At 54.4% G+C, this 14,546-nt stretch overlaps 1 protein-coding gene across 2 annotated transcripts in view; it reads right to left on the bottom strand.

The window, feature by feature from the left end:
* Window positions 1–14,546, bottom strand: part of CPAMD8 (C3 and PZP like alpha-2-macroglobulin domain containing 8) — a 95,142-nt gene that overhangs the window by 33,484 nt on the left and 47,112 nt on the right. For both annotated transcript variants that reach the window (XM_082383017.1, XM_082383018.1), the window contains exons 20-23: window positions 12,300–12,531; window positions 6,111–6,264; window positions 5,565–5,695; window positions 788–839 (exon numbers count right to left, since the gene is read on the bottom strand). In XM_082383017.1, the coding sequence (XP_082239143.1) occupies window positions 788–839; window positions 5,565–5,695; window positions 6,111–6,264; window positions 12,300–12,531 (569 nt within the window). The remainder of the gene's footprint in view (window positions 1–787; window positions 840–5,564; window positions 5,696–6,110; window positions 6,265–12,299; window positions 12,532–14,546) is intronic.

The raw sequence follows: 14,546 nt of genomic DNA, 5'->3' as shown, positions 1-14,546 counted from the left end.
GCTGTGGGTCAGGGGACCTGTTGTGCTGAACGCTTTGGGGACAAGGAGGTGGTACATCTAGGGGGTAGGCATCACCAGGGGACTCCACTTCAGATCCTCTGCTGTGCCTCTTGGCAAAACCTGCCAGGTGAGTGCCCAGTGCCAGGCCCAGCCCAACCTCCAAGCTGGAGGGCTCTTTGGGGAGGGACTGGATGGGGAAGGGGCAGACCCTCCCATAGGCAGCTCAGACTCATGCTCCTCCCAGCACTACCCTGACCCCACAAGGCAGAGGTGTGGACAGGCCTTTGTCTTGCCACTCCACCCACTGGGCACTCTGTGCCCATTTCCTGTTCACAGATCATGGGCAGGTATAATGTCAATTTCAGGGGGGATCAAGGTGGACCCCAGATCTCACACTTTCTGGAACCCACCTTAATTTCCCACATCCTCCTTTGCTATCCCTGGGTTCTGGGTCACCCTCATTCCCACAGCTTTCCCATGATGTGACTCTAAGACCTCCTTTCCCCAGACCCTGGGCTCCTCACCCAGGGCCCAAGGACAGCCCTACCCCTGATGGCAGTCTCTTCTCATTGGTGCCTGCAGTCTACCATCGTATGTGCTCACTTCCTGCATGGCAGATGCCCAGTCCTCACTCTGGCTTACAGGTGCCCCCAGCTGGGACATATCAGTGCTTTGCTGCTGTGTCCCCAGCTCCCAGGGATGGTGGGTGTCCCCTCAGCAACAGGAAAGCTGCAGAAGTGCAGGGGTAAGGGCCAAAGTCCTTGGCAGGGTGGGCATGGGAACTCACCATTGGGACAGAAGAAAGCGCTGTAGGTGTATGACCGGGGGGCTCCTTCAGGCTGAAACAGAGAAATGGGGAGAACTGAGAAATGGGGGGTGGCAGTCAGTGCAAGGGCGAAGCCGCCCTCCGACAGCAGCAGCTCTGAGTGTGGATCCCGCAGGGTGATACCACAACCACAGGTGCACAGAGATGGACCAGGTCACCTACCTCCCATGCCCAGATAGGGAAACTGAGGCTCACTTCCCCTTCTCTGGGCTCGAATCAAACAAACTCACCAACCTCTCCTAGACTTATCATGTTTCTCACACCCCCATCCTACCCTCCCAGCCACCCCTTTGGCCCAGCTCCAAGCCCAGCTTCTCCCTCTGGGCAGCGAACACTATGACTCGAAGGCTGCCAGGATCTGAGGCCCCATCCAACGTCCAAGAGCACTGAGAAGGGGGCACCCAGGTCTGCCAAGGACGGGGTCTCTGTCCCACTGTCCGATGCATCCCTTGTCTCCTGTCCATCATGCTCCTGCTTCCACCCCTTCCACAACGTCCCCCAAATAATAGAAGGCAGCTGGCTTGCTCTCTTATTTATTTATTTTAAAAATTTATCTATTTTTGGCCACACCACGCGGCATGAGGAACTTCCCCTGACCAGGGATCGAACCTGTGCCCCCTGCAGTGGAAGCGTGGATTCTTAACCACTGGACCGCCAGGGAAGTCCTGGCTTGTTCTCTTAAAAGGGAGCACTGGGAATTTAACCCGATACGCCTTGTGGGCTTTCGTCTGACCAGAACGGCCCCTGTGGGGCTCTCGCTTTTCCAGATCTCTTTTAGCGCCATCAGCAAATCGGTGAGCTGGGGCCACCTGAGGTCAGACCTCAAGACGGTTAATGCTTGGCCACTGCAGCAAGGCAGCCTCCTGGGGTCCCAGCTCCTCCTACTGTGAGGGCCATTGTATCTGCCAACTCGTGTAAAAGCCAGGGGATGCTTAAACATCTGGCCAAATGTTACTTCTGGGCATACCTGTGAGGACATGTCTTCAAGGAGTCAGCATTTGAATTGGTGGGCAGTGATGCAGATGGCCCTCCCCAACGTGGTGGCCCCCAAACACTCCATTGAGGGCCCAGATACAACAAAAGGCAGAGGAAGGATGACTGCTTGAGTTGGGGCATCAATCTTCTCTGCCCTCGATGCTTCTGGCCTTCAAACTCACAGACGGCAGACTTCTCAGCCTCCATGATCGTGTAAGCCAATTGCTTACAATAAATCTCTTCCTAGAGAGATGTATAGGTCCTATTGGCTCTGTTTATCCGGAGCACCCTGACTAATACACCCACTCCTTGCTGGGTGACCGAGACCCACTCACTTAACCTCTCTGGACCTCTGTTTGTCATCTCTGAGATGGGGGTGATGAAGGCACCGACCTCACCGCGATGTGAGGGTTAGGTGTATTTCAGACAGAGCCTGGCATCTTCTCAGTGTTCCTAACAGTCAGCTCTTGTTAAGAGTTTCTCATCCCCCTCTTCCCCCCACCCCCGCCCCCAGTCCTCTGTTGAAGCTGCAAAGATGGGCGTCATCCATCCTGGGTCTGTACTGATGAGTCCAGGAGGCACCTGTCTGGATCATGCCCACTTCCTGCTACCATCCCGGGGCCACGCCCAGGGGCCTGCACCGGGGTCCTGCCTCACCCACGCAAGCCACCACCTGACACCCACACTGCACACCTCGCTAGCAAACCTTTAGCAAAATCACCCGTGGTTGGCACCGAGAGGCCAAGCGCACCCTTGTGGACGACGCTGAGCTGTCCGCCAGCCGGACTGTCATCTCACACCCAGCAGGCCTGCCATGGAGCCCACGGGCCATCTGCTCAGCCACAGGCTCCAGGGTGAGCCCCCGAGATTTTGCTTGGACCTGAGCAGCCCCCTCACCGATCTATCAGCTCAGCCCCTTGTTGGAAAAGGGGTTGGGTCACCGGACAGGGCCTGGCCATTGTAAGCCCATGATAGCTATACAATCATAAAAACGATTCATAACTCAGGTGTCTATCAATGGATGAATGGATAAACAAAATGTGGTCCATGCATGCAATGGAACATTATACAGCCGTGAAAAAGGATGAAGCACTGACACATGCTACAATGGAAATGGACCTCAAAAACATCATGCTAAGTGAAAGAAGCCAGACAGGAAAGGCCACAGAGTGTATGGTTCCATTTATATGAAATGTCCAGAACAAGCAAATCCAGAGACAGAATCTGAGCCCTTCTGCTGGTGCTGAGCATGCCCTAACCATCCAGGGCCTCCTGGACACACCCCCACCCCCAGCATAGCCTCTGAAGCAGCCAACGGGGCCGCTCGTGGCCGCTCCACCCTGTCTTCTTTTCCGGCTCAACTCAGAGGGGACCCTGGTGCCAGCCTCTCTCCTCCACGCTGCCCTGGCTTTTAGCTGATCCTGGGTTCCAATCTCCTTCACCTCTGTGCTCAAGGCAGCTCCTGACCAGGTTCCAAAACATGGTCACTGCATGATGTCACTATTATTACCTCTGGCGAGACTTTTCTACAACCTTGTAGCACGGGTCAGTGCTTCATTCTTGTCTGTTCTATGGATTTATCTATTCTGGACATTTCATATAAATAGGGTTATACACTATGTGGCCTTTTGTGTCTGGCTTCTTTCACGCAGCATAATGTTTTCAAGGTTCATCTACATTGTTGCATGAATCAGTGCTTCATTCCTTTTTATGACTGAGTAATATTCCATGGTATTGGGTAACTGGATCCCCTTGCACCACATTTATCCATTCATCAGCTGATGGCCATATCCTAAAACAGAAAGAGTGTCCCTGGTTTATGTCCAGGTTCCCCCAGTTGACCATTATAAATGCCTGGATGACAACAGATCACTTTTCTTTAGCACTCAGGCCAGGCATCAAGAGATGCCTTCCAAGCACTCTCATTTAACCGTCCAGCAGTTTCCTGTTTGAACCCAGGGCTCTCAGTCCAGAGCCCACCCCCAGCCAAGAAGGCAGACTTCCTCTCACTCCTGTGATGTCCGCCAGGCTCCCCTCATGGGTCTGAATTATGTCGGCCTCCTCTCTGATCCTGTGAACTTCACTGAGACACGGTGGGGTGATGGAAGGCTCTCAGCCTTCCAGCAGAAGTGCAAAAGGTCACAATCCCCTGGGCCAGCTGGGGATCCAGGAGGGATGGCGTTCGCCACCCCTCCTCCTGATACACACCCACGACAGCTCGGCCATCACCTGCTTCCCCACCACGTGTCTCTCAGGAATGGGCTTTCTGTTGTATTCGGACTCCTGCCCAGCAGGTGGCATGTGGTGTCTTGGGAGGGTCCATCGTATAACTGATGGAGCGAGCGACCCATGCGCTCAGAGCTCTGTGGTGGGATGAGATGCGAGAAGCCGTGCACCCAGTGCCTCCTATTTCATAAATCCATTTTTCTAATTCATGCTTCATTTTTTTGCACTGACATTTCAAGTCTTCTGATGCCTAACGCGTACCTCCTGTCCTCCAGTGTTGTCTGTACAGAGCTGGACCAGTGAATGCTGCAGACGTAGGACACTGCTGAACAGCATGAAAGGGAGGAAAGGCTGGAGGATAAGAGAGTCCTTCTCCGTGCATCTAGAAATTCCTCCTGCAGAGGAAGGAGACAAGAGCTCCAGGCCTCCAGGTCAGGCTGGCCGCGCTGGGGGGCTCGCTGCCTCCTTGGACTGAGGTAGGGCAGGCTGTGGTCCAGGGAGCGTGCTCAGGCTGTGCAAAGGGTCACCAGGGGTCTCTGCATTTCCTGTGGAGGCCATCCCCTCCTGCTGGCTCACAGAGATCGCGTGCCTCATCTGATGACACGCTCGTACCGGAGGACTCCATCACGTCGTGTCAACAAAGCTGCAGCAGTAACCCAGCCACCTCCAGGAGTTCCGCCCAGCGCGTGTGTGACTCTGGGTGCTGATGGAAACCATTTGTGCTCAGCTCCGCCAGGACCGCAGCCGGGAGGGAGGGCAGCTGTTTGCAGCTGGGCTACTGGGGAGGGGCAGAGACTCGGGGCCACTGTGAGGAGCTTCAGTGGGGCTGCTGTGTGCTCTCCATGCAGCACTAAACGGGAGTCTCTCCAGCGCTCTGAGCTCTGATACATCTGAGCAGCCCAAAAAAGATGGGGCACCGTTGCTGCTACAAGCCCAGCACTGTGAAGTGCCTGTGCATTCTCCAGCCTTCCCCCACGCTATGGGGTGAGCGTGAGCATTGCAGTCTTACAGAGCAGAGTCGGAATAACAAGACACTCGCTGAGCCCCATGCATAAGTGGCAGATCCCAGATTCACAGCTCGGGGATGGGTCGGGGGGAGGGGGCGGAGGTGGGGGTGGAGGGCGGGCGGGGGGGATGGTCTGGGCGTCCCTGCTGGAGGCTCCGTGTCCTTCCCACACGGGCATTCCAAGGACAACCCTCCTCACAGTCCCTACAATTGCCTACTGACAAACGGACAGCCAGGAGACAGAGGCACACCACCTTCCAAGGTGATCAACCCGGGGGTCAGGGGGACACTTCCCTGCAGCCCGTCTGAGTCCCAGATCACTTCACCAAAGCCCGCTCTGCGCCTCGGAGAGGAGATGGATGCCGCAGTCCTCCAGCAAGGAAGCCCCGTCACCTGCCCCAAGCCCCAGAGCAGGACTCATGGAGGCTGCCCTGGCCCTGGCTTGGGAAGGGACCACACTCTCCGGCCCCAACCTCACTGTTGAGGTAATCAGGCCCTGGCCAAGTGCCTCGAGTGAGGACATAGGCTTACCTCAACCATCACACCGCGCCGGATGTGATCCCTCCCAATGGGGACCCTCCTGTCAGCGTAATTCTCCTCCGGGGGTCTGACCGACTTCCCATCCCGGCAGCAGCTCGTTTCTCTGTAAGCCAGGGCTTTGGCTGCGGAGATTTGAGTACTCGGTGCTGGCTCTCAGAACAGGGCCCTACCCGGCGCTGTTCTGTACCCCACCCTTGTCCCAGGCTTCCCAGGTGTGCATGCGCACATACGTGTGTGTATGTGCATATGCGCGTGTGTGCACGGTGTAGGCTGGATGTGTGTGCATGCATATGGATGCATGTGTGCAAGTGTGCGTGCATGTGTGTGCTACATCGGTTTGGCATCTTAAGAGACTGGCTTCCCCCAGATGAGGCCTCCTACCTCCTGATCATTCCCTCTGGCTTGCATCCCCAGCAGCTGTCTTGTCCTTGGTCTCGTCTTCTGCCCCACTGACCCTGCACCTGTGCCTGGACTCTGCACCTGAACCCCTTGGCGGCCTGGAGAGTGGAGATGCCCAAAGAAGCACATGACCCTCACCTGTGATGTTGCTGAGACCCAGGTCGCCAAAGGACAGAACCACCCAGGAGGGTTCCATCTCCCCGGGGACCACACACGTCTTCTTGGTCAGATGGCGTTTGCCAGGATGTCCGACAAATTGGATGCCCTTGGGAACTGAGATCTTCACGTAGACCTGGAGAGTGTGGCGAGAACCATGGTGCCCGGAATCTGTGTGCCCTCCCAGCACACCCCACTGCCCACCGCACTCCGTCCACCCTGGCAGCCTTCCCCCCAAAGCCATGCTCTCTTTGGGAGGCTCTCTTTCCATTTCTGATCAGAACAAACTACTTACCATTGTCCTGCTGGGAGCCCCCTCCTTTCCTCAGCTCCCTGCACCCTCACTGGTCCAGCTCTCCCTTGGGACCAAGGTCAATTCAAGGGCTGTCTCTTTAGCCAAGCATGGGATAAGAGGGGCCGCTCCACATGCAGGCCCCCACAGGGAACTTCCTCTGACCCTCTCTCCAACCACTGAGGTCCAATGAGTCATAATAGAGTTCGGTGTGCACACGTGTTATGTGTCATGTGTGTGCTGTGCACGCATGCGTCTCTGTGTGCACACCTATGTGTGTAGGCGTAGCATTACACGATGTGTGAGTGCACATGAGTGAAGGCAAGTGTCTCTGCACACATGTGCAAGCATGCCTCTCTACATGTGTGTGCTTGTGCACACCGTGTCTCTGTGTGCATGTTGTGTACGTGTGTGTGTTTATAACCCTCAATCTACAACAGGCTCTTTGTTCTACATGCATTTGTCCAACCAGCACATATGCAGCACCTGGTGGGTTCAGGAGCCCTGCTAGGAGCTCACGAAACAGATCTGAACAGACAAGAGCGATCCCTGGGCCTCAGAGGCTTGACGTGCCTAAGTCACACACACATGCAGGTGTGTACAAGGAAGCTTCACAGTGGCAAGTGTGACAGTGTCTGAATCCTGCCCAAGGGCAGGCCCAGTAGAACCTGAATGAGAACAGTTGGTGCAGGGTGCTTTGGGGGCTCCCCCATTCCCCTCGAGACAGCATTCTTCTAGAAAGTTCTTCCAGGGAGGAAAGAAGAAATTCAAGCATCAAGCATCGGTGAGATACATTTTCCAGGTCTTGGATGGAACCCGCTGTCCAGGCTGAGGGGTCTGGATGTGCCTCTTTTCCTGGAACCTCAGCACAAGCACATGGAGGCGGGGGGCGGGGGGGGTGGTGGAGGCGGTTCCTGAAATTGACATGTGGTGATCCCTGGACACACCTGCTGCCCGGCAGGGCTTCCTTCTTCCGGCTGACAAGCCAACCACCAGTGCTTGCTAGGAGCTGAAATGGGCACCTGGGGGGCCTGCCTGCAGTTCAGGAGGGAGCCTCCCTCAGGGGCCACCCTGTGATTAGGGACCAGCCTACATTTATTCCGGCTTTCTGAAACTAGGGTCCTATTCCTCCTAGCCATAAGCTACATAAAAAGGATGAATGACAAAGGTTCTGGGTTTGGGGGCACCTTTATCCCGGCTGATTGCCCTGAGCCCCTCACATGTCCTTCTTGGCCCCTCCAGGCCACCGCGTGGCCACTGCCGTGGTTCTCACTCAGTGGCTCTCACTCAGATTACTGCACAAGCATCCCCCTTCTCTCCTGCTTTTCCAACCAGACCCTAAAGCCCAGCCAGATTGTGTCACGGGCAGTTCCTGGGACAGGCCAAGCTGCCTCCTGCCTGTCACTTGCGCATACTATCCCCTCTTCCAGGAATGCCCTTCCAGGGCTGATGCCCGGCTTAAGCATCGCCCAAAGACTTCGGCGTTCAGGGAAAGCCACCCCTCCTCAGGGCCTCCCTGGCTTCCTGCAGACAATTCTTTTTTTTTTCTGGCCGCACCATGTGACACGGCTTGCGGGATCTTAGTTCCCCAACCAGGAATGGAACGTCTGCCCACTGCAGTGGAAGGGCAGAGTCCTAACCACTGGACGGCTGGGGGATTCCCGACACCTAATTCTAACACAGGTCTGCCCCTCACTCCCTGGGGGACCTTGTACGATGATGCTTCTCTGAGCTTCCCACGCGGGAATGATTCCATCACAGCCCCTCCTTCCTCAGCCCACGTGGGCACTTGATAATGATACAGTTAAAATCATCCACCCAGCACTGGGCACAGGGATGCGTGCCCAAGAACACCGAGTTAGTGGCATCAGAGTTCCAGGTGAGCTCAGGCAGACCCCACGTCCTGAGCCTTGGGGTCTTCAGATTCCCACACAGAGCCCGGCACGCATCAGGTGTTGGGCGATTGTTTTTGAGTGAATGAATTAGAATCACTCACATTTTACATGTAGGAATTCCTTTCTGGTAGCCTCTGGGTGTTTCATTTCTATTCCAGACCTGCACTGACCACTTTTTTTTTTCACTTGGAATTTTCTTTTCATTAAAGACCCAAGACAGAAGTTCATGTGTGACAGTACATTACGTGTGGCTCTTCCACAGGTCAAATAAGCATCGGGAAGTCAAATGCAAATACCAGCCCCAAACCTGGACTGTGTCGGCAGAGGGCAATGGGAGGGGTCCTTTACTGGCCTCAGGGCCAGCATACGGCATTCTGTACAACATGTTCTTGGGTAGATGTAATCAGTCAGCAGAGGTATAGAATTTGCAAAGGAAAAAAGGAGTAAATGATTTCATGGAAGCTCAAGGTCAACCTCTGAGCTGAGACTCAGAGACTCAGAACACTGCTGTCTCCACTCTGGGCCAGGCTCAGAAAAGAGCACAGACACAGCCGAGGGGGCAGGGGGTGAAGGTAGATCTCTCACACCCAGATAAGGAAACTGAGACAAAGGGGGCTGGTAAATGGAAACAGCAAGCTGAAGTCCAAAGGGTCGTCTGGGGGATGCTGAGACACGTATGCGCTGGGACTACAGCGGTGCCGTGGGGGATCCGCCACCTCCACTCAGGACCTCCACCCCCAGCAGCCTCGGCCCTTCAGGTGGCAAATCCGAATCACTCCCTGGCCAGAAGGGCTTGTTTTTCAGGAAAAGCCAGAGATCTGGGCAGGGGGTGGATAAAATCTCTCGGTTTCCCGTGTCTTTGGCCTGGGGCTGCCCCTCCCATCTCTGCCCTTGGCGGGGAATGTGTCAGCAGCCTTGTGGGGGGAGGAGGGGTGCACACACACGGGCAGGGCCAGGACAAGGTTAGCAGGCTCACCTGGCTGGCTGGGGTGAGGCTGAGACCTGTAGCCTGACCTCCAGGCCAACCTGCGGAAAGCAGGCTTGCTCCCAGCTAGATCCCTGGCCCTGCACCCCACTCACTCCTCCATTGGCGGCCTCGGCTCCCAGCTCCCACTCCTGAGGGCTGCCCCTAACTCTGGGAGCCCACCTCCTCTCTCTTCCTGCCACCCCCCAGCTGACATCCAGGCTGAGATGGTGCAGAAGGATTACAAAGGCAGGGGAAGAGGGTGCCCCTGCCCTCCTGCAGCCACACTGATGCTCAGGCCCCCAAATACCCCTTCCCTATCCTGTCCCCACCTGACCCTGGTCCTCACGGCTCCCTCCACATTGCCTGCCATCCCTCCTCCTCATCAGGGTCTGAAATCCCCAAGCCCACCTCCTTGGGGTAGCTGTTATCGGTTGAATTGTGTCCCCCAGGAAGATATGTTGAAATCCTAACCCCCGGTACCTATAAATGTGACCTCATTTGGAACTACGGTCTCTGCAGATGTCATCAAGTTCCAATGAGGTCATTAGGGTAGACCCTAATCCAATAAGACAGGGACCCTTCTCAGAGGAAATTTGGACACAGAGATGTCTATTCACAGAAGGAAGATGATGTAGAGACACACAGGAAGAAGAAGGCCATGGGAAGACGGAGGCAAAGATTGGAATGTGGCAGCCACAAGCCAAAAGAACGCCAAGGATTTGGGGGCAGCTGCCAGAAGCAAGGAGAGAGGTCAGCGACAGACTGTCCCTCAGAGCCTCAAGAAGAAGCCAACCTTGCCCACACCTTGATCTTGGACTCCAGCCTCCAGAACTATGAGACAATACGTTTCCATGGTTTTAAACCACCCAGTTTGTGCTACTTTGTTATGGCAGCCGCAAGAAACTTACACAGTAGCCTTTCCACCTCCTCTGAGAAGGAGTCATGCCCCTCCCCACTGCACAGCACCCTGCAGGCCCTGAGACCCCAAAAGCAGCATCAACAAGGTCCGTGGCACGTCCATGATCACTGTTCTTAGCACCTAGGTGGACTAACCCATTTAACCACCCGTTAAAAGACTCCTGTCTGCTTGACATTTGTAGAAACTGACACACCAATGGGTGGAATAATATGGCCAAGGTCGGTCAACTGAGATTTGGAGCACCTGCTCTGGGCACCACCAGGATTCCCTGCCTCTGTGCTGGGATCAGCACAACCCGACCCAAATCTGACCCATCGCCTGTTTCTGTGAGGCCAGGGAGCTAAGAATGGTTTTTACATTTTTTTTTTTTTCAATGATTGAGGTGAGGGGGAATTTTTTTTAAAAAAAAGAATGGTATTTTGTGACCATTCAAATGAAATTCAAATTTGAAGTATCCAGAAATAAAGATTTATGGGAACACAGCCAGGCCCATTCATGGGTATATTATCTGTGGCTGCTTTCCTGTTCAAATGTAGCTGCAACAGAGACCCTCTGGCTGGCAAAGACTGAAATATTTACTATCTGGCCCTTTACAGAGAACATTTGCTGACCCCGTGAGGCAGGAGGTAGATGGCCCCTGGTTACAATAATTCTTTTACTGATCTTTGGCCCCTGCCTTCTTTTAATCTACTTGTTAAGTTTGTCTCTTCCAGATTACAACAGTTTCATATCAAGATAATGGTGATGCAGAGATTCCAGCCACTCCTCGGAACAGATCCTGCTGGAATAACAACAGAAGTCACCCTGGGGCCCCTTGATGAGATAAGGCGACAGCTCTGTGACCCCAACTGGGTAGGGTCTACCAGTCCCTTGCCAGCCTGAAGAAGCTACAGAAGACAGACTCTGTCGCACTTTATCCTCCCGATTAAAATTTCTTGGGGTTCACATCTCTCAGGGGGGTTTTGAGGTAGGAGGTAGAGGGGGCCCCTGGGCTGGACAGCTGGAGTTTGTCAAGCCCAGTAAATTGGAGCTTTGTTTTCCCCAGACACTCTAAGGCCAAAGTTAATGGCCGGAGCTGAGCTCTGCTGGAGCAAAGAGATAAGATGACCACTCCTAAGGTCAAGGAGACCTCCCTGACTACACATGCGCAGAAAGGCTCCTCAGGGGTCAAAAAGGAGGGGGTGCCACCCCACAATAGGTGATGCCAAAACTCCCACAGGCCTCTGTGCTGGAATCCATCTTGGCAAAAAGATACGCAAGCATGTTGGAGCGGGTCCTAGGGCAGGTCAGATGTGGGAAGAGAAGCGAGACAATTGGCCAAAGGTAAACAAAGACCGGGAAGAAGTGCCCTGTATAAATGATTTAACCGCCTCTGTACTGGGCTCCTTCTCATTAGGGAGGACGCCCACACCCTTTCTCTCTGGGTGTGTATCTCTGCCTTACTCTGTCTTAAATAAACAACTGTTTCTCTGTGTGTTCTCCCACTTGTTGCGCTGTGTCTCTCATAATAAACTTCACCTGTTTCTGCAGGTTTTGCCTCTTTGAGAAATTCATTTTTCACACAGGGCAAGAGCCAGGGAAACTTTGCTTCTAGCCTCGAGCCCCTGGTGGTCTAGTGGCTAGGATTCCTGGTTTTCATCCAGGCTACCCAGGTCCAATTCCTGGGCAGAGAACTAAGACCCTGCTTCAAGACCGCTTGCTGCTGTCTCTCCGAGATCACCTGACTCCATGCCATTACATATGATACTCACCCTCCCACACCCCTGCAGGGTCAGGAGTCAACGACAGTGGCTCCGTCACATCTGTCACCCTCTAACCGCGCCATGCACACACTCCCACCCCCAACCTGCCAGGTGTAGACAGCTGGTGAAGTAGAAGCTGACTCATCTAGCCTCTGCCTCACTAATATCACAGATGCTGTCCCCCACGGCCCTCCAGGATGACCCCATTCCGCCCTGCCTGCCCCACATCCCAGGTGCTGTGCCCCTCCAACCCCTCCCCTCAGGATGACCCCACCTCCCTCTGCCTCCTGCCATTAAGGATGCCACCCCTCTCCCCCATAATGGGAAAGGCTGTGTATGGAGGGCGGGTTCGGTACCTCGACGCAGGTGTCCATGTAGTTGTAGATGCTGAGCGGGATCTTGGCCTGCTCCCCGCGGACCACGTTGGGGGGCAGGGTGAAGTCGACGAAGAAGGGCTTGAAGGTCTTCAGCAGAGTGGGCTCGGCAATGCCCAGGCCCCTCTCGGCAGACAGACCCACCGCCTCACCCACCCAGCTGGTGATGGAGTCGGGGACCCGCACGCTGAGTGTGTCCTCGCCTGATGGATCACTGCGGAAAGATGGACAACCGTGTGCTCCTCTCCACGGCCGTGCCTCAGCGGCCAGGTGGGAACAGAGGAATCCAGCCGTATGGCCTTGGGCCCCAGGGTGGTGCCCCCCTCCACTGCCCTGACAGCTTGGAAATAAGCATTAAAGGCACCCCACAGCGTGTGATGGGAGAAAGTCATCCCTCAGCCCTGACTCGCCATAATCGGAAACATGAATGTCTCTCAGGACAGCTGTGATCACAGGACCATCCAAAACATGGGTTCAGAGAGGCAAACTCTGGCAGTGTGTGCTCTGCCCAGTTTAGGGGAGAAAGACACTGAATCAAGGGGACTGGTCACTTAGAGCATGCTTGTGTCTCCCAGAAAGACATGTCCAAGTCCTAACCCCTGGTAACCTGTGAATGGGGCATTATTTGGTAATAGGGTCTTTGCAGACGCCACTAGTTAAAAGGAAGTCACACTGGAGTAGAGTGGGCCCTAATCCAATGACAGGTGTCCTTATAAGAAGAGGGAAATTTAGACACAGAGAGAAGAAGGCCAGGCGAAGATGGAGGCAGAGACTGGAGTGATGCAGCCACAAGCCAAGGAATGCCTGCCTGTGGGGGACACCCACACTTCCTGGCCTGGCATCCTTGTCCCATACACTCTGGCGGAGCCCAGCTCCCTGTTAAGAACGTATGTGTGATTTTTCAGGCCTGCCCACAGGCCTACAGGTCTCACGGGGTGGGAGTAGGGTAGGGAGGTGAGGGGTGGGTGTGCACGGGGGTCTCTGAGGGGAGCTGCAGCCAAGGACTCAGGGCCCCCTGGCTGGCCATGCTCTTTGCATGTTTGAATTCCCAGCCCAGAATTTCCTTAGCATAAGGGACCATGGGCAGAGGTTTTCTTCAGATACCTCTGCCAAGGCCTCCTTATGGTCAGAAGGAAACACTGAAGACATCCTTCCCCACTTGGAGTACTTTCCCACTCCTAACTCTCTCCCCTGTCCACCCCCAACCCCACCCCATGGTCCATAAAGCTGCTGGAGCCTTCTGTTCAGGGCTCCCTCCAAGTGAGATGACCCCTATGTCTTGGCCGATCCACCTGACAGTGGGCCATTCTGTGGGGCACAGAACAGGGGGAGACATATACAGAACACTCTACCCAACAACAACAATGGAACACACATTCTTCTGAAGTGCACTTGGGGTATTTTCCAGGACAGACCAATAGGTTAAGCTACAAACTAAGCCTCAATGGACTTAAAAAGAGAGATAGCATACAAAGTACCTTCTCTGACCACAGTAAGATGAATGAAGTTAGAAATCAACAACAGAAGGAAAGCTGGAAAATTTACGAATTTGTGGAAATTAACACATTCTTAAACACCAAAGGATCAAAGAGATCACAAAGGAAATTAAAAACTACTTAGAACTCCCTCTTGCTAGAGCACTGGAATCACAACTAACTGCTGAACAATCATCGACAGGAAGTCACTGGAACTCACTGAAAAAGATATCCCACATCCAAAGACAAAGGAGAGGCTGCAATGAGATGGTAGGAGGGGTGCAATCACAATAAAATCAAATCCCATAACCGATGGGTGGGTGACTCACAAACTGGAGAACACTTATACCACAGAAGTCCACCCACTGGAGTGAAGGTTCTGAGCCCCACGTCAGGCTTCCCAACCTGGGATCCAGAAACAGGAATTCCCAGAGAATCAGAGTTTGAAGGCTAGCAGGAATTGATTGCAGGACTTCAACAGGACTGGGGGAAACAGCGACTCCACTCTTGAAGGGCACACACAAAATGTGTGCATCAGGACCCAGGGGGAAGGAGCAGTGACCCCATAGGAGACTGAACCAGACCTACCTGCTAGTGTTGATGGGTCTTCTGCAGAGGTGGGGGTGGGTGGCTGTGGCTCACCGCGGGGACAAGGACACTGGCAGCAGAAGTTATGGGAAGTACTCATTGGTGTGAGCCCTCCCGGAGTCCTCCATTAGCCCCACCAAAGAGCCTGTAGGCTCCAGTGCTGGGT

Source organism: Balaenoptera borealis (assembly GCF_965194805.1).
Source record: "Balaenoptera borealis genome assembly, chromosome: 2".
Classification (NCBI taxonomy): domain Eukaryota; kingdom Metazoa; phylum Chordata; class Mammalia; order Artiodactyla; family Balaenopteridae; genus Balaenoptera; species Balaenoptera borealis.
Note: the sequence above shows the minus strand (reverse complement) of the source record. Positions and strands in the feature narration are given on the sequence as shown.